General features: G+C 36.0%; 1 protein-coding gene across 1 annotated transcript; it reads left to right on the top strand.

Annotated features, from left to right (window-relative positions):
- The first annotated feature begins 375 nt into the window (after nucleotides 1-375).
- LOC149792328 (perlucin-like protein) lies at nucleotides 376-16120 on the top strand. Its single transcript, XM_089969376.1, has 5 exons — nucleotides 376-516; nucleotides 10209-10297; nucleotides 11590-11689; nucleotides 14447-14663; nucleotides 16000-16120. The coding sequence occupies exons 1-5, from the start codon at nucleotides 459-461 to the stop codon at nucleotides 16019-16021; spliced, it is 486 nt and encodes a 161-aa protein (XP_089825502.1). The 5' UTR covers nucleotides 376-458; the 3' UTR covers nucleotides 16022-16120.
- Nucleotides 16121-21405: the final 5285 nt, after the last annotated feature.

Below are 21405 nucleotides of genomic sequence, written 5' to 3'. Positions count from 1 at the left end.
TGTTAATTCTTGCTGAATAAAACATACTTCTCATCGATGGTATTCCTTTATTTTTACCTCTTCGTCTGGGCCATTTTGTTTTTACAATCAACTTGATAAATAGATTCATGGCATAATGTTTGCTTGCACCAGGGGTTTATGTGTTTTATACAAGTACATCTAATTATTTTTTTTTACATTTGGGTTAGGGGCATTTTAGCTTAAATAGGACAAACAGCTATTAGAATAAGATATCTACTTACTTAATAAACGAAATTTCTTCTGAAAATATAGTAATGTAGGTGGGCAAAAGCAAGAACGATGCACGAATAAATGTTTCGTACAATGTAAATCTATTTTGACCTTTCTAATCTTGATGACACATGCTATTGGGATTGCCAGCCAGGGTTACAATCTAATCGCTCTTCCTTTCTGACCTGTCCTCAGACCATTACTTTTGCTTCCAGACATATCAGGTCATGATGAAAACGTCGAATTTGGCAATAGCGGCTTTGCTTTGCCTCTTCTTGAAAACTGGTGAGTAGCGATGTATTTTGTATTACGTTTAGCACTGACCACAAGTTAGATTATTTCTCTGACCACACGTTCGAGTCAGTCTCTGACCACACATTAGAGTCATTGTCTGAAGTGTTGAAGACGTTATGGTGTCAATTCCAAAATTTGCTGTGGTTCAACACTGAGCCGTTTTATTTTGAGGCGAAGTAAACATGTAGATGATGATGAAGGTAGCAAGTGCAAACCAAAACTAACCGCGCTGTCTCTGGCTTTTGTCCAATCTAAATCGGTATATAATTCAGGATATTAAAATTAACGCATTGCAGTGTGTTAATCATGCTAAGGCCTCTTACCGCCAAAATTATACGCATCTTTATCTATTATCATGAGCTGTATATTATATTCTGCATTTCGTATTTGCGTTTTCTGTTAGTTCTGTGATCTATATTCTTTTGATTTAATTCTATTTTGCATTTTCTATGTGTGTAGGTTGCAAAATGATGATTTCTTCTATACATCTGCCATTATTTAGTACTGAGTTTGTTCGGTATGATATACAATACTGCAATCTCGTGCGTTCAGATTTCATTAGAGTAATTTGTAACATTACACACATTGATAATTTTAATTGTGTCTTTCCATCTCCAAAGTTTCACTTTGCATTGACAGGTTAAATTTTATATCACATTGTTAAGTAATTTACAGGTAAAACATTCACCTACTGACAGTTATAGTGTGGCGCAAAGAAAATTGCTAGTTAGCTGTAAATGTGAGGCAAGATGCAGTAGATTACTGTAACATTATTACAACAGAGGACTCTTTGATAACCGAATTAAATAGTGACACTCATCACGTATGATGAACGTTTTAAACATTGAGGACTAATCTACATATACGACCTGCCGTGTCTTGTGAGCAACCCAGTATTTGTTGAATAATAAGACAAAATAAATGCTTACTTCTGGGCGCACGGGACGTAAATCCAATCAGTCAATCAATCTTATTTCTTTCGGAGAATCTTTCTTTCTTTTATTAAAACGAATGCCTTTTCTTCTGGTGACGAATTGAAAAGAAAGCACTATTCACAGTTCACCAGTAGTTCCTGCAAAATCTTTGGTTTTAAAAGTTCAACGTTCTCCCAAATCCTCTAAGTGATAAATCTACTTGGCTTTAACTTAACTTATATATATGATCTCTCTCTCTCTCTCTCTCATGTTTAACTATTGGGCCTTTCGATATCCATTTTTTTTTCAAATCAGGGGCATGTATTAACAAGATAGGCTCTTGCTTAATAATTGATGATCATCATCATCTACAACAAACAGTTTCAAACTAAGCTCTTGAAAACGAGGGTTGGAATGAGTGATTGGAAGGTGCAATGGACATTTCCTAGGTTGTAAATATATAACTACTTTTCAAAAACTAGCAGCTAACCAAAACGCCATTTATCGATTATAATTGCGAATTACACGAAATGCATCAAACAATTACAAATTAAATTGATTAAAATATAATATTAATTTTGTGGACTCCTGGTGTCAGCTTAGGGTTTATGTGCAATCTCAATATATCGATATCGCAAATTGTAGTAATTAATTCCTAATGATTTGAAGCCAAACACAATATAATGTCTAAAAAAACTCTTATATATATCTGCAAATGGAATACACTCCAACCCAGTTGATCTCATCAATTGTACGTTGATGACACGCAAATTACAAATCTAGCCACCCAACTGAAGTTAATGCTACCATCCAAGGTGTTGAGAGGTGCATTTCTGATGTGAAACCATGGATGACATGTAACGAGCTGCAGATGAATGATGATAAAACTGAGGTCATTCTGATCACAACACAAAGACTTTCTCATTCACATCCTTTACCTAAAACAATAAATATCAGCAACGCTAACATTAAATTCACACAATCAGTACGAAACCTAGGTGCTACTCTGGACAGTACTCTCACATTACACCAACATGTCATGAACATATGCAAGGCTGCATATTTTGAGCTGAGTCGCATCAGCTCTATTCGCAAATATCTTTCAGCTGATGCCACTAAAACACTTGTGTGTTCATTAGTACTTTCAGGACTGGACTATTATAACTCAATTCTGTCTGGTTCATCTCAATATCTACTCCAGAAGCTTCAAAAAGTTCAAAACACAGCTGCTCGGATCGTACTTAGAGTACCACGATAAACAACTTTACTTAATACGTTTATTATACTGTGCGACAGAAATAACAAACTATGCCTAAAATCCATGTTAAACTGTTTGAAATCGAAAATAATCGAATAATGGTGCCGTGAAGTCCAAATACGATTCGACTATGGGACATTTTCAATTCACCGAATAGTCGAGTGTGTCGTTACACTCTGTATTCTAAACTAGAATGCTTGATAATGCTAACATAATGTTTTTATAAATACGAATAAATAGCATTATCATAAAGGTTACATAAGTGTTATTTGTACTCTAAGGAGATTCGAACAGGGTCCGCGGGTAAACGGTATCCATCGCTTTACCGGTAAGCGCTAACCCCAATGCCATCTCGACCATGCACACAGAAATCTCTCTCTCTCTCTCTCTCTCTCTCTCTCTCTCTCTCTCTCTCGATCGATCGATCGATCGAAAGGGCAAGTTTACCAATGATTGTTCTTGGAATAGGAACCTCGTTGCTATGTATTCATGCTTAGTCCCTGCGATATACTGGGCTCGGAAGATTTCTGCCTCTTCAGCGATTAATCTGTTATCAAACGGGTCATTCCTGTAATGCCTCATTATGAATGGCGTTGATTCCAACTTCCATTATGCTGACATCTTAGTTCTAACTTTCACAAGGGTGGTACGTCAATATAGAACGAACTATGCGATTGCCTAAGTCCACAAATTTCAAAGAGAAATTATTGGAAGGGCGTGGGGAGCAGATTACATGGTTCGACTACGGCGCCAGTTGCCGCCATCTGGCTATTATAAGGACGGTTCTGCATTCACTGTAATATATTTTAATTTCCACAATCTGATGATTTTTACCATTATCGTTGTTGTTGTTGTGGGGTTTAACGCCATTTTCAGCACACGATAGGCTATACATGGCGGCCAGTATTAATGGTGGAGGAAGAACCCAGGAAACCCCCGGAAAGAACCACCGACCCACGAGAAGCTACTGACAAGCTTTCTCACATACCCACATTGGCTGAATTCGAGACTCGAACCGGCACCATTATCGTGATAACTATGTAATCCAGTGAACTGTCAGAATGCAACGAGTAGACAGAACCAACATTATATTTATTTTCGTAAAGGTATATAATGCACATATCAGCTTCGTATCGTTAAGTTGTACGTGTTCTAGTTGACATGACTTTTTTGCTCTTGCAATACAGTCATTACCATTACTGGTATTACTCTGTTTTAGTACAAAACCAGAGGTATCAACATATTTTGCAAGTTGTGCAGCCGTGTTGTTGTGTTTTTACGCAGGAACTATTTAACTGTTTCATTTATTTTGCCTTTAATTGTTTTTTACTTCACTGTTTGCTGACTCCGGCTACGGTTATTATTTAAAAAAGTGCCACTGGGCACAAATGCCAAGCGCAGACAACATATGACCACACAGTATGGTGTGTGAAAAAAACTTAATGTATTAGTATCACTCTCGCGTAGGAACTGTTCTCCTACAATGTTGTCTGGTTGGGTATAATTCCCATACCCTTCATTTCTTACACTATACTGACTCGAAAAAACTGCAGGAAAAACAGTTTCTCAGGAGAAGCAACACAAGGTTCATGTAAGCTAACAGTTTGGTACTCGATAAACGGTATAAATTGGTTCGTGGTCCATGGAAACTGTGGTTTGCCCTGATCAAAACTAGCTGAAGCAGTATGTACAACATTATGGCATAATATTATCTGAAATACTTAGCCTATCATTGCCTTCTCCCTTGAGCCACAGTGATTGGTCAGTAGTTTCACATTAGCGCATTAGTGCTTCATGGAAAAAAGTACGCAGATTCTGTGCCTTGAATTATGATGGAGGATTATAGTTATTTGAGGTGTAATGGGGATAAAAGTGTGGCACACTTGTCAGCGAAGTGGGTTTTAGTTTCCTCGGACACTATACCTGGCTCAGCTGACAGTGCGGAGATTTACAGCAGAACTATATATTTTGCTCCATGGCAATCCATTTGCAAGAAGAATACCACAATATTAACAGACTACATCTTCTATTTCGACCATTGGACATACCATCGTGCGATTGACCAAAGTGTTGCGAATAACGAAAATAGTTCGAAATATTCGTAAGTTCTCCTTCGATTTTTATTCAAACCGAGGTGGTCTTTACGGCAGATAATGTCAGCTCTTGGCATACATTCGAGATATGATCCCTACACATGAACCCCATGTTGCAATTATGCTTCCTCATGAGAACACCATAATAATATATGCATGTACGCTGGAAGGTGGGTACTACACAAACTGTGTATCCTGATTCATGATCTATGGAAAACCTTTTCAGCAGGATTCAAAGCTCACTAAAACATATTCAAAAATATTCGAGATCGTAACAGTACCAAAATAAAGGATTTTTGTTAAGCGCATGAAATTGTATTAAGTCAAAGTCAATTAAAATTTCTACGTATGATTCCCAATGGCCGTTTAACCGCAGAGAAACTGCAGACACTCCTAAACGGTCAAATATTATGTAATCATGAACGTGTCAACCATTTACCTGACCTTTATCTTGAAACGTGTTTTTGTGCGCTAACCCCTCCATGGGTACCTTTCTGGCAGGAAAACTGCTGTAGAATGCTTTCTGTCATGTCTGTGGTGAGCGCGAAATATGACTACGTCGACAGGCCTCCGAATTAAGTCAGCGAAGGGGGTTAGCACAGGCATTCACAAAATATAGACCTCTCCGCCATTTACCCAAGCCTTATCTAGAAATACCACGAGCACATGCTAGAATGCTAACACGTCGTTGAGTACTTATTTGCCACAAAAACCGAAGAATACTGCGTTCGGTCCCGGCTGATGACCGTTAAAATTGACAATGTCGACACGCCATAATATTCCATAAACGAAAACAAACGCATTTCTGTCGTCAGCAAAGAGGTTAGCACAGGCATCCACAATATAAATTTCGTTAGCTTTACGATCAACACCACCATGACTCCATTTGATTCAATGGTTTTGTACTTTTGGTGTAATTAATCGCGCAGACATCTCTGAAAAATCCGAATATGTGACTGAGAGGAATCGCACACGAAATTATCAATGAGTGTCCATTAAGTTGTCCTCTACACTGTAGAAATCCAGATTGTATTGTTCATCGGTGTCAATTATACCGAGAGAGCGGATCTTGCATAATCATAATCTGCGTCAATGGATTAACGTGCGCTGATGAACAATGCCAAGATACCGTCTGTGACAAATCCAACCACTTGGGTAATTGTGATCGTTGCAATGCATATGTTTTCCTTGATTTTCATGAAGACTTCACACTAGGGACAGTACCGAAATTGTCCTGCAATTGTTACTGCTAGAAGTCTCTACCCGGATACGTATAATACTAAAAATCTCACTACTTGCGCGTTCACGTCGAAAGGATGATAGGCTGCTTATTTGAATCTTGCCATCATGTTTATTATAGATTACGTTTAATACCTTTTTGTTAGACAATTTTTTCTTTCAAGTCCGTCCACAACCATAATCAACTATCAATTGCCGCATTTTCAATCATATAATTGGCGGTGGCTTGTGTCAGCTCAGCTAGACGTCGTTGAGCATCTTTATTGATGATTTACTGACTGGCTCTGGTATTATTGACGTCGAAGGAAGCGCATTTAGTTGCCGATTTACTAATCACGGTAGTTGACCTTGAATCAATTGGACCTCATGCAGTCCCAGATTTTTTAACCGATTCATGATATCGCATTTAAAGCTATCAACGACGCGCGTTCCAAAGTGTTTGACAACTGGTTCCGCGCGTGCGGTCAGTTACCCGACCTACTTTCGAGCTCTCGTGGATAGTCCTTAGATGTTATCGCCAAGGCCATTTACGTAAAATGTTGTGTACACCCGTCTCACTTGTCCACGTACCGCTGTCATTATATATAGTAAATATCAGGTTGATCTCTAATGTAGTTGTATCATCAAGTCATCCCCGTGCAAGCTCAGTGAGTGCTCGTCCTGATACACAAGTATTGTTACATGAAAAAACATAAGCACCGTCAGAGTCATCTATAGCAGATTACTCACAGCCTTGTTCAGGGTGAACCCAAAACATCTGCAAACCTCCTAACGTTTTTCACGTGGTAACTGTCACAATTCGTTTTGTCCTCGGAACAAGCATCTTACTTCTGAAACACAGAACTGGTTCAATCACCTTTCTTGGGTGGCTAAGGTTTCGTTTACGCAGAGAAGTAAATGACTGAAAAATCTGTTTGCTTTTGTGACGATGTCTTTTTGATATCAATGTTTCTATGTGAACAACCATGTCTTCATATTGTATCCGATGCAACACGTACCACAAATTAACTAGGGTGACCAGTGTGAAGTATTACATAAACTCGTAAATGACCACCCCTTTTACAACTACATCCGATGATTTTAAACGTAATGCAATGCGTGTATATTGACTACATATATAAATCAATATGACGCCTTCAGGCTGAACAATAATTTAAATTATGCATTGGCCAAGGACGCAAATTCTTTCACGAAACTGCGTGTCAAACGGCGATGATTTCAGTATCATTATATAATACTTACTCGCGTGCATTATTTAATACAATATTCTCGCAGCAGTGCAAAGTAGTCGGAACACATTTAGTAAACAATACTTCATGGCTATCGAAGATAAAACCGTTACCACTGCGCAGTCTCGAGACAGTGTATACCGAAAAGAAAAACCACTGACAGCTCGTCGCAGATTCGAAACCGGAGAGCCACAACAGAGAAAAAGATAACCGAAACACTGTTTTCCGTAAAAATCAAGTAAATAGTTTAAAAGTGTTGCTTCCAGGGTGATGACACGGCGGGTCTACACCTGGAAAAAAAAGAAAGGCTGAATACATGGGGTATAGACAGCGTTAACCCAGATCGGTAACGGAAATCTCGAACCCTTAGTCCTCCTATACTTTATGCATAACTTATAGTACACGTTGTGTCATCAGATGAAAACAAATGCTAGTGTTGCGCATAGTTTCATTACATTGTTACAGACATATTTTAGTATATAATGTACATTTTTATTTCTTTCAACCTGTCAACAAATTTGATGTCGATCGATAGACAAAATAACGTTCATGAAATGTAACTGTACGTGCAGCGCGCTTGACAGCTGCCGATATATGCGCGTGACTTAACAGGACAGAAACATAACAATGTTGAAGAAAGAGAACATTTCTGCTACTGAGCAAGGGCTTACCGAAGAGACCCGATGCGCTTAGTACACTCTTTGACTGAGATGAATGCCAACCAAGATACATTTTACTGGTGTAATTTTCTGTCATATCCTACATTTTTTAAAAATGTGGTTTCATAGTTTTAAAGATAGTCGCGAATCTTTCGAAGACGATCCACCTTTTGTAAGACCGATATCTGCGAGTGGTGAGCGGGAAGTAGCTGTTGTGATTTGGACAACTTTTGCAGATGCTCTCTACACAGTGGGTGATATTTCTATTATATCGGGCGTTTATTCGTCGTCGACCGCTCAGGTGGCCTAAGTGGTTAGATAGTCCGCTCGGAAACAGGAGGTTGCGTCTTCAAACCCCGGCCGAGTCATACCAAAGTCTTACCAAAAATATACTAGCAGCTGGCACTCAGCATTAAGAGGTTAGTGTTAGGATTGGTCGGCATGGTGTCAGGACAATGTGATTGGTTGGAAAATGAGGCTACATGTCTGCAGCATGATGTCCCATCACAAGACATCAATTTAAACTGCCACACTGCAGGCATCGTAGCGATATGACCGGGAAATTGTTAAAGCTACGTTAAAATGAAAAATCACACACATACACAAACATTAATTTGTCAGTTGTTTTTAATATAATGAAGAATCATGTGAAGCTCAGAAATAATCGAACAAGATGGATGCCACATTTGTTGACGACTGATCAAAAACAATGTCGAATTGAAATCGCTAAATAGCTAGATATGAAATGAATGACTACAGGCGATGAATCATAGATTTACATTTATTTAGTGCTGATTCAATATGATAATGAAGACTGGATTGGAGAAAACGAGCAGAGACCAGAAAATCTCTCCACGTATTTGAAGTGTCAAGACACTATATAAGCATTAGTTTCCGATGCCGAAGACCAGGTCTTCCAAGTATCTATGCCATGAACTGATAGTGCCACCAAACATTTTTTATGCTCTTATGAAATGTTGACAACATTTATGGAACATTACCTTTCCACCGGTACCCGATGTATCATCATACTCCAAGACAACGCACCATGGGGCATAAATCCGCCGTCGTGACAGGCTTCTTGATGGAGCACAGCATCCAAACTTTGTTATATCCTCCACACATCCCTTATTTATCTCCAGGCTCCGTTGTAAAAGCAGTTTGGCAGTGTATAAACAACAAAAAGTAAATACAAAATGTAGTTTAACAATCGGTTAATAGACTGAGAAAGTGTCTAGAGGAATATTTGGAATACATTGAGGGGATCTACTGAAGTACTATTGACTAACAGAGAACTTTTGTTGTACATAGCACTAACATTACCCTCGTATAGCTCCTATGATCCATGTCTCTAACTGAAACTTAAGCGTAATACTATAGGTCAACGAAAGAGGTTCGTCAGCACTAAATATTGTTATAAACAGACGATACCACTACCTTTGATTCGGAACAGTTCACTTGTGTTACGAGTCTTATAGGCGATCGCTGTGTACAGCTGAATGTACAAATTGTAGCTGTTGGCATTCCGAAATGGACTCGTTGGGTTTGTTAATTTACATTTCTTTAATTCTGTACACCTCTAGGAGATTTCCGAGACCTGAACATATAACAAACAACACATAACCGGGTTATACAGTTCGTCATCGACCGAGACCTGAACATCTAACAAATAACACATAACCCGGTTATACAGTTCGTCATCGCCAAAGACCTGAAAATCTAACAAATAACACATAACCGGGTTATACAGTTCGTCATCGCCCGAGACCTGAACATCTAACAAATAACACATAACCGGGTTATACAGTTCGTCATCGCCCGAGACCTGAAAATCTAACAAATAACACATAACCGGGTTATATAGTTCGTCAGAGGAGTCAGCTACTGATATTGACTAGTAGAATGCCGCGGTGACTTAGTGGGTAAGAAGTTAGGCTCGGGAAAGATGCAGGTTTGATTCCCATTATCGATGGACATTTCCTTGGGCAAGCTACCTGATGCTACCTTCCTCAGTACAATATAAAATTAAAGGGTTACTGTGCCGTAAGATACCCAACAAAAGTAAATGCTATCACCGTCATGATTTATTTATTTATTTATTTATTTATTTATTATCATTATCATTATTATTATTATTATTATTATTATTGAAAAACAGACTTCGATATTCAATGTTGCATCAGAATGTTGTGTTTAAGAGAAGAGTCCAGAATGACAATCAGTCCCTATATGTTTTATAACCTTGACGATCAAACAATTCGTTTAATACGTGTTTTTATTTAAATCAACAGTTCGTGGTCAATGTCCCTCAGGCTGGACTCGGCATGGAAATTCGTGTTATCATTTCAGCCATGATAAAGAAGATTGGCCGAATGCTCAGGTAAGTGAATGCTTGTGACGCTTTGTTGGTATTACTATAAGAAGCAATTTCTAGTTGTTTCCGTCATTTTTCCCTGCGCACACGGCAATGAAGTTGATAAAATTACTTGAACTATCATATTTTTTTGCTATTATATGTGTGCTACACAGTGGGTCAAGGTTTATTTATTTTGTTATATTTTTATTTTTATTTATTTATTTATTTATTTATTTATTTATTTATAATTATTAAATTAATTTCGTTTAAAATATGCCATTCGGTCACTCTCGCATGTAGAGCTCAACTTGTTGACAGTATATACAAAACGAACACAACTTTCTTTGTAAATAAGTGACCAATATAGAGTAGTATACATGAAGCAAGTAAAAACACTTTCATCACATTTGATACCATGACAGGCGGGTACACACACACACACACACACACACACACACACCTGCAGACGCAATAACTTCTTGATATTTCGCTAACACTGAAACAGGCTTAGATTTTCGGTAGTCTGTAGTCTCTTTTTTTTTTTACACCTTACTCCCTTACTCCGATGACCAAGACTGGGACAGTTGACAAATACTGTTCACGCTCAACTAAAAAAGGACGTGAGTTTCGAAATATTTCAAAATCTGTCTAAGAAAGAGACAATATTGTGTGCAAATATCATTAAATATTTTTTTTTTTATGAATGAGTTTCTTTTTGACAGGCGCGTGCGTGTGTGCATATGTGTGCGCGTGTCCTAGACTGGCTTTTGCAAAAGAGTTATATACTACACACTAGAGTCCTTAATGTGACAAGACCGCACGTGATCAAATCAGGTAAAAATGTATTCACGGGTTAGACATAAAATTTCTTCACAGCTTCATCGAACAGCTGATATTGCATTGTTATCGACCTCTAAATGTTGTTCCATTACATGAGAAAAATTGATCTTACGCTTGAAATAGTTGTCATATATGTAAAGGTATATAAAAAATCACAGTAAAAGATAATAATCATCACTATGGTATTTTAGAGTTTTGTTTTATTTTGCAAGACTGAATCACTGTCGTAAACTTCCAACATGAAGATAGGATTGCATCTATGGAGTTGGGACAAACATTGGGTAATCGGTTTGTTTTTACGCAGTTACGTTAACGAAATACGGGGATCGTGGAATATGTAAATGTTCGGTTAATATTTAAAGTTAATTTTCTTTTACCTATTCCGTGACATGTTTTAGAAAGAATTCTTTCGAATTACAAATGCTTGAACTTTAAATGAATTTATTAATTCCCTATACATTCTTGTAAAATTTCAGTTTATTTGTAATGCACTTGGTGGATATTTAACAGAAATTAACACTCCTGAAGAAGGACAGTTCCTGGAAAACCAGTCCAAACTCCTGCACAGTATTGACGGTAAATATGTACAAAAGTCGCGCTTTTTGTAGTTGTGGTCGTATTAGTAGTAGCCGTTACTGTAGAAGCAGTATTAACAGTAGTAATGATAATACAAGTGATTGATGAATTATTTGGAATTATTTGCTTACTTTTCCGACGACCCCAATCGGAAGACCTCGTATCTCTTATACCAAAAATACTTCGATTGAGTGATATTACATAAAAGAATTGCCGTAAAATAGTGAAGAACAACTTTCTCACACACTCTAAACTATGCACGGCCAGAAGAATATATATGTATATTTAATGTAATTGTTTGTCTTTTAGTTTTAATTTTGTTTTTATTCCACTACATTTTATTGTGGTGTAACATTGTTTGCTTGACTTGACCTTGTCCAAACGTTGAATTCAGTTCTGTTTGACCTGACTGACTTTTTTATTTTTTATTTCATTGATGTAAACAACTAATACTAGCTTCATTATTCTGTACGTGTATGAGCCAGTTAACCAAATTATTATTTAAATGAACATGTTGATTTGGGTCAAGGTTTTGGAGAATCCAAAGTGAATTTTATAGGCTATTATGTTTTTAATAAACAAGGTTCATTAAATCATGCTAGAAAGTTATTTTCCATTAGGTAATGGTTGGTTTTAGAAAATGCTAAAGTGTGACCTGCAGTCAAACAGAGAACTATATTATCTTGTGACTATCAGAATTTTACCAGTTATGCTTTGACATCTGGCACTTTAAGTTCTATCATGTTGTGTCCAGCTTGTGCTAAATTTTATTTTCTTCAAATGATTAAACTCAAGTGATTATTTTCTCTGGAAATGCAAAAGTGATCAGATACAATTCTAGGATAAAGACATTCGTTTCAATTTATACTGTATTCAAGCCTGGAGTAATATTTATGTGATTCAAAAAGAGACTGTTGACACATTAGCATTTCGTAGACCACAACAGACACGTCATCGCCTTCGATTTTAAATTTCTTCCGAACTTTAACTGAGTTTCATCCATAACCTTTATTACCAGGACTTAAGTCTTCAATTCTTGGATTAATTTTGGCTTTAATTCGCATAACCGTAAGCCCTTTTTCCCTTTTTTTTCACTTTGTGATCTAGGGGAAATAATTATTTGTTAAATTTTACAATGCTTGTTGTCTTCACTCATTTCTGAGCGTGTTTAAATGATATCAGTCCATGAATACAAATAATCGACACATTTTCTGCGCAGTGGTTGTTCTAGTCCTCTTTTCTCGGAACTTTAAAAGTACAAAAACTAAAATTCAGGCTCAAAACTCCAAATGTTGACACAGTACCTAGGATGCAAATAAATCATGGAAATTTTGATTCATGGAAATATCAAATAATGAAAATTTTCTTGCTCAAGAGGAGGATCCATGTTGAGAAAATGTTGGAAGTTCTACGATTCTAGATTTATTCCAATTAAGCCCAGAAAATGTCAACGGTTTTTGATAGTTTGAACTTGAGCTTGAGTCAGTTATTCAAAAGTTTCGAGATTGGTGTTACGACTCTGTGCTCTCAAACTAAAGAAAGAAGTGAAACCAAGAAATTTGGTAAAATTCAACAAAAGAAGTTATTTTATATGTCACAAAGTGAAAATATAAGAGGAGTTTACAGTCGTTTGAATTAAATCCATATAATTCTAAATGTTCTATAGCAGATCCAAAGTACAGAATTTTCGAATAAATTCCAGTAATCTGGAATGTGCTGATATACCAATAAGCTTTATTTTGTGTTGATGTAATGTTAGTCATGTTGTACCACAATGATATAATCCATAATGTCTTTGTAGTAATAAATAAAATCCCCAAACTAATGTGTTAATCCAGTCAGTGATCATTTTAGTAATTGTAATGAATGATTCCTAAAGACTGATTTGAAATAAAAATAATTAAATTTGTACCTAGCCTGTATTTATACCCAAACTTTCACATGATCTATTACGCAAAATGTTCTGCAAACTGACCTTTTCAAATGGACAATTCCATCGAACGTAAAAACAACTTCAAGCATTCAACTTAAATTTAAGTAATCACCTTGTTAACTTTTTAGAATTTTATACAAGTCAGGTAGACACAATCCTCAGTCACGGACAAAGGTCAAGCACATAATCTATACATAACAATGGGGCATGTTGCGTCTATCGACATTAAAGAAAATAATATATATATATCTATATATTCTCTGCAAAGTGACTGCTGCTTTATGTATCTATCCATTACCGCTGGAATTAATTTGTCAGCAAAACTGAATTTTGTAATTTTGTACAATAAAAGATTTTTGTTTCTAATTGATGAATGAATAGAAATGAATTAGCAAAAAATTTATGATAAGCTATGCGTGTTATGAGTACTGTTTATGTTTTAGTATGTTTCTGCATTCAACCCTGATTGTGGACATTTTTGTAGAAATATTAGTAGTAAAAGTAGATAAATATCTGGTTGCATTTATGGTAGAAACAGTTGATGCATTATTAGTAATATTAGAAATGATAGTGTTGACGGTGTTTGTAAATATTATACAAGAAACAGCAGCAGCCGTAAACTAATAGCTATTTAATATCAATGTACGTGAACTGATATAAAATGAAAAACAGTAACAACTAAATGTCTTAGTCAAAGAATACATTCTTGGAGTGTTTGTTTGTGGATATGTTAAACATGGTTGAAAGAGTAAATGTAAAAGCATCCTTTCTTTTCCTTTTTTATTTCCTCCTTTCTGTCATGCTCTTTTGAATTCTAAACACAGACCAGTTTTGGGTCGGAGCTTCCGATCTGCTATTTGAAGGGGAATGGATGTGGATGACCACTAACACCAGGGTCTCCACACAACTGATCCATTGGGCCCCAGGGAATCCAAGCAACAGTAATAGCAATGAAAACTGCATGACATTTTTAAACGACGGAAATTGGAATGACGCACCCTGTTCTTATTTGTTTCATTATACCTGCGAGAAGGAAGGGGGGTAAGAAAATAAAAATAGCACGTATGTACGTGTGTGTTCACGTGTGTATGTATGTATGTATGTATGTATGTATGTATGTATGTATGTATGTATGTATGTATGTATGTATCAATGTATGTATGCATGTTTGTGTGTGTGTTTTTGTATATGTATGTATGTATGTATGTATGTATGTATGTATGTATGTATGTTGCGATTGATTATGATTACAGCAAGATCTATGGTTGTATATAGAATCATTATATTAAATTGATTTAAGCAGTCGCACATCTGTCTCAGATTATGAGGCTGGAGCGTATGGTTTGGGTATGTGACCTGTAATCATATTAGACATCAGCATAAAGGTAAACATTTATTTTTCTGATCAAGCCCGGCTTTGGCTCATTACACCATACTTTTAACTAGAAGTTTTAAATGTAAAAATTCCTTGAAATATAAAATACCTGCATATGTGATTCGGACACATATCTAAAAAAGTAAACTACAAATTTAAAAAAAGCAAAAGTCAACATTCTGTGTATAAAAGCTATGTGACTACAAGTGTAAAACTATTTTGATTACAAATGTAGAAACATTGGCCAAATGTACGTAAAGAAAATTCTACAGATATACGAAAAAAGACGTAACCAAAGCAACCAGGCAAAATAACTTCAAGAGGCGCTTGCTAATCCAACCCAGATTGGTTGCTGAGCGTGTCTCTGATGCACACCGATCATTTCTTATAAAGTCAGTGCTTTTTCTTCCTTTTTATAGTAAATATGAGAATCAAGCGAATAAAGCACTAGCTTGTTACATCTTGGTGAATATGGTGAAGATTTTCTTTGACATTTGTCATTTCAGCATACGTTATTACGCTTGTAGGAATCTACATTTAAAATATAAATGTCAAAAGGATTTATCATAAGTAACTAATTGTTTTCAAGAATAAAGTCTTAAGAAGGTAAAGCACTAATACCTTACATTCCTTTTTCTACATTCGTAGGACTCTCATTTCACCTACATATATCTATTAATATTTTCTTCATATTTGTAACCATATCTTTTATGCTTGGTGAAATTTAATTTTAACACCCATAAACGGACAATTTTCACATTTGATGTTGAGATTTACAGATGTGGTCAAGTTCTTTTCACATATGGAATTTTTAGATCGGTGAGATTTTTTTCGATGATAGGGTTGCAATTCAATCAACATACATACATACATACATACATACATACATACATACATACATACATACATATACAAAAACACACACACAAACATACATACATTGATACATACATACATACATATATATATTATTTTAATGCATGTTTTTATTTTCTTCTGCAGAGAGTCCCAAGTCATCGGATAAAGAAGAAAAGTCCACTATCATGTAAAATAAACTGTAATTGTTCAACATCGCTAAATGAACATGTGTTTGGCATAGTGAGTAAAATCTGAACACAATAAACATTGTTAGTGTTGACATAATTCCATCTTTTCGAAATGACTAAAACGTCTTTTTCTTGCAATTTAGGTCAAGTGCTTCAGAAATTTTCCGCAAATAGGCTCTTTTTCTAAAAATGTTTTCCTACTTTGAAAAAGATACTACACTCGTAAACCTCCGTTAACTTTCCTTTTCTTAGAGTGAATAATGCCAATTTGTAGGTCGGAAATACAGAACATAACTTGTTGTATATGCAACATTAATGTGTTAAAGGAAGCTGGATAATAAAATATTGCAGGCAAATAAAACTATTGTGTAAATAGACCAAGACATAAACATTGATCTTGCAATTTTTTTTAGGCATGCACCTTTATAAGAAATATTCTTTATGACAAGTTGATTGCCGACTGAAATGATGTTAATATTCGATTCATCATTACAGCCATATTTACTATCTTGAAACCACTACTTCCTCATAGCAGATATCATAACCACAATATTATAACGATAGGAACGTTAAATAACATTATATTCTTCATTAAACGATAGTATCAATGAAAGAAGGAAATATACGTTAGTCCTTCAAACCTGAAAAGAAAGAGAAATGAATGATGAAAACTGAAGACATCTCAGTAATTACCGGATACTATAAAATTTAGACAACACAATATACAAATACATTTAATATTTTTACTCGAGCTTGAATAATAGCTTGTTACAGTGAAGAAATGGAACATTGTCACATTAGCATAAAGACTGAAAATAATTGACCAGCATCGCCTTATTATTAAGTCTTAAAGTCTGCGTCACATCAGAATGATCTTAACGAACAGTTTGGTTGAAGGACATATGCAGAACAATAAGAATAAATATGTGACGACAAAACAAATCGAGATGATTGAATGATTTTGAAGCAGTAGGCACCATAAAAGAAGGAACTAAAATCCTAATTAGAAGCGTGCAATGGAGACAACAAATAATGATGCCCTAAACACGGCAATATAAGAGGCCATAGGAGAAAGGTAAGAAATGCTTGCTTCCACGTGTACTGGAGTCGAGGCGAGGGGACCCTCCATGGTCTCATGCCACTCATCTAGGTTGGCCAGCCATGATGCATCTACCTCGTGCATGTCTTCCTATTTCGCAAGCAGTGCAGGCCCGACTGTGGTATGGAGCAGGCCGACCGGCTGCGGAAGCTGGTTGGGGTGGGGTGCGTACCGCTCTGGCAAAAAGTCCCCAGACCTGGTGGAAGAGGTGACTGTTATCTGCAGCTGGCTGGCTATCGTAGGCTGCATGGATGTGGATACCTGTATCGATCTGCCCTGCGAGCTTTGCGATGCTGTAGATGGTGACAAGCAACAGAACATTCGTGCGATGGTGTTCCTACAACACAGACAAAATCGCGAATGGTTGGAGTAACCTACTACCAAGTCGTTATGCCTAAGACAATTGCTGCGCTCGAAATTTCCCGCGAATATGTGGTTCGCAACAAATAAGAGCCATACCTTGTTTTCGAATGCAACTAACCACTTAGAATGTGTTATTCGAATGTGCTGGATCTCCGACGAGTTTGTCTACGCACGATGCGATCGTTTCCAAAACGTTGGGGACTGGCAACCCATTCATGCCTACGGACATTGGTACATGTGCTGTTTGCGCAAGTGTTGTCAGTTCGTGGCGATCTTTAAGTTTTGCACCGGTAGTACAGATCTCACCTATTGTTGTGTATCGCCCATTTGTTTCTCTAGGAACTACCAGTAGGTCTCCAACATGACCACCTTTTCTATATCGCACGTTTGCAGATTCGATACAACTCGTCAGAGAATATACTGAAAAGCAAGCGTTTCGTGCCCACGTACCTACGATGGCGCTTTTTTCTACAACACTGTTCGTATCCATTACATACACATTATGAATGAATGGTGGGATTTATTTTGGGTATCGAAAATGTATATTACTGTCATGTAATATTTGCCTGAAACTTTATTTTCAAATATTTTTTTTTCTTCTTACAAATATGGCAGGTACTTGTGTTGAAATATTTTCATCCACATCTGAGATAAAATAAGTTTGCATTTTTACGGTTAATTTGGTGTACGTTAGAGTCTCTATCCAAAGCTGTAAAACACCTAGATAAAATCAGGGCCTTGGTAAAAATTCGGGCCTGTTACATTTTGATTTTAAGTACAAACAAAAGCTTCATTGAGTGTGTTCAGCTGTTTGTACTCTCCCGGATAAAAATATTATCATACAGGTAGGCAATTATAAGGAACAAATACCTGGATTGTCTTGTTACATTGTTCTTATATATTTATTAGCCAATCCCTTTTTATTTTTCACTTTCACATGAATAAAACATGAATGAAGACAAGCTTTCCTGGCTTTTGGATTGGACATACTCATCATTGGAAATTCTGAGGAATTAAAACTGTAAATTCTGGATTGGCCAAGACACATTACCTTTTGTGTACCACATACATTTGTAAATTATGGTTCAAGAACAGTCAGGTTATATTCCCTAGTGTCTGTTTCAAGAATTAATCCCAAAAAAGCATTCCATTACTGGATCTGTATTCAATATATATACTGTACAAAAATGCTCACTTTTGATGAATTTATTTTATGGGCAATAAAACAAGTTGTTTGCACTTGCTATGAGCAAAAGCCATGAAAAGGATTATATTTTATTTGCTAATTTGTTATTTCTAATACTATGACCTTCACAAAACTATTATATTTATGAACCTGAGATGAAATTTAAAATTTGGCTTCTTATCCCAAATGTATGTGCCTTGGAACAATGGATAAGGTAAATTCTATAATTTCTTAATCACTCAGCAGAGAGAGAGAGAGAGAGAGAGAGAGAGAAAGATTCATAAGTAAGTTAGTTTCTTCACAGAATAAGATAAACCACCTGCCAATTTCTGACTGCAGTTGTAAGATATCTGAGCAGAAAGTAACAGCTACTTTTAAGCATGTTAGACATTTTAATGTGAGTTATAGTCCTGCAAATACTATTCCTCCGAGAAGACACAAGACTTGGTTTTCTAAATTAAAGCCACACAAGTACCAGTTTGTTACTTTTGAAACATGGAGTCATTATGAGAAAATGGAGACCCTTGATGTACCTGCTGGTGATGAGTGATCAGTGAGCAATCAAACTGTTGTTCCTATGTCATATACACAGGAAATGCATAGTGTAGCCCATAAAACGCCTTAAGCTGGTCATATTGGTGTCAATAAGACTTATCACAAGATTATGAATCATTTTATTTGCCGAAAATTAAAAGTGATGTTTATAAGTACCATAGATCTTGTCACACTTGTCCAATGGTAGGAAATCTCAGTCAGAAGATATCTATGGTACATCTGCAAGTTATTCCTGCATTTGACCATTTGACAAGCCATTTAACAGAAAAATGGTAGAATGTCGGTTCTTTACCTAATACCAAGTCAAGCAAAAAAAAGTACTTGTTGACCATAATGTGTGTGTCCTCAAGATTTCCATTGTCTATTCCTTTGAAGAATACTAAAGCAAAAACTGTTCTAAAAGTTTAGGCGATGTTTATAACACTTGTTTGCCTCCCCAAATGTGTCCATCAAATTTTAAGTTTGATTATTTCCAACAACTTATGCATGAATTAGACATCCAACAGTTTTATATTTCTATCTGTCACTCTGAAAGTAATGGGGCTAGCTCAGGACTGTCCGAAAACACTCACCTACCCAAGATACGCGTATATCATTATATTGAATCAAACCTTAAAATGGACAGTGATCAGTAAAATCCTTCATTGTATAATTATTGAGTAAGATCGGGAAAGTTTTTTTTGTCCCCATATTGGTATTTATCACCAAACGAAATACCCCATGACTACCCTAAAACAAGAAAATACTGTCCTAAAACACCTTCAGCTACCCAGGATACATGTAGGCAATTACATAGAACAAAACCAAATAAAAAGACAGTGATCTGTAAAATTCTACTCTGTATAATTATCGAGTAAGATCAGTAGAGTTTATTCTTTTGTTGATACTTGCTGAAGACTGTCCCAAAACACACTCATCAACGCAGGATACATGTATACAATTACAATGACTGAATGAAACATGCAATTTTGGTGCATTCTCTCTCTCTTTCTTTCTCTCTCTTTCTTTGAACATAGATAGTTCACTAAACTGCTTTCATGTTGCAAAGAGCAGCTCAGTTAACAAGTCAGAATTATGCATCACTACATTCATATTTCAAAATTCTGTAAAGCATTTTTTTAAAAAATCTTTAATATGACAAAGAACAACTGAATAATTAGAACCCAAGGGTGCTATATTTATATTTTTAAAATTCTTGAACCAAATTATTAATTTTAATTGGTTTCATAATGGCAAGAATTACAATAAATAAAAGTAAACTCTCCTGTAACATCTTTTGTCTCTGATTATTTCCACTTTTAGAGACAAAAGTTTTAAAGGATGCAAACCAGTTTTAAAGTTGTTTTTTGGGGTTTTTAAAAAAATAATACATTCAAAGGTTGAGTTTCTGTACATTAACAATGCAACTTAAGTACTGGAAAACAACTGTACGCTAAATCTAATTTTCTAATCGCAAGTAAACATTTTTATCATGATGCGATCATGAATTTCCACAGTTTGATTATTTCGGATTTTGCGGCAAAATGTGTTCCAGATTGAAAATCGTGATAAGAATAAGAATACCTTTAAGGAATGCTTAATTTTTTTAATGTCATTTTACCTGTAAATTTTATTTTTATGTGCTATTGATGTTGCTCTGAAATATTTTATTTTCGCGGGAGCATATGTACAAGAGTATCATACGAAAAGATAGACGTCTGTGAGGTGCGTCAAAATGGGTGACGTACAATGCAATCCTTACAACCAGGGTTCGTCTGATGAAAGCTCGTTAAGAAGAGTACGAGGAAACATATCTTTGACATTTCTGATCCTTACTAAATAACTAAGGTTTCCAAATTAATGAGAGATATCACTAAGACGTAGATTTCTTAAACGGTGAAGGTAAATACTCAAGTGCGTAAAAACTGGGGTTGAAAAAGATGGACTACCCTGCTGTAGTGTATGTCTTTTTTGTTGTTTTTATTTTCGTAAGGTGCTATAAATCATCTAGATCTTCGAGAAAACATATGGTTTTAGAGACGATCAAAACTTTTTTGCTAACGTACACCTTAAAAAAAGGGACTGAAAGTGTTATCGACACAAAATGAATCTCGTAACGCATCGTGGGGAGCATTCATTGTATCTGGTAAAGGAAAAACTTTAGAAATTTAGAGCGCCGT

Source organism: Sinohyriopsis cumingii, chromosome 9 (assembly GCF_028554795.1).
Source record: "Sinohyriopsis cumingii isolate HCF-2022 chromosome 9, ASM2855479v2, whole genome shotgun sequence".
Classification (NCBI taxonomy): domain Eukaryota; kingdom Metazoa; phylum Mollusca; class Bivalvia; order Unionida; family Unionidae; genus Sinohyriopsis; species Sinohyriopsis cumingii.
This window is presented reverse-complemented; position numbering and strand designations above follow the sequence as displayed.

Bases quoted from the DNA above. Each gene is read 5' to 3' on its own strand.
- LOC149792328 (XM_089969376.1), top strand. From the start codon at position 459: ATGATGAAAACGTCGAATTTGGCAATAGCGGCTTTGCTTTGCCTCTTC. The intron at 10,298-11,589 runs GTAAGTGAATGC...GTAAAATTTCAG, and splicing joins AAGATTGGCCGAATGCTCAG to TTTATTTGTAATGCACTTGG. The intron at 11,690-14,446 runs GTAAATATGTAC...TTCTAAACACAG, and splicing joins ACTCCTGCACAGTATTGACG to ACCAGTTTTGGGTCGGAGCT.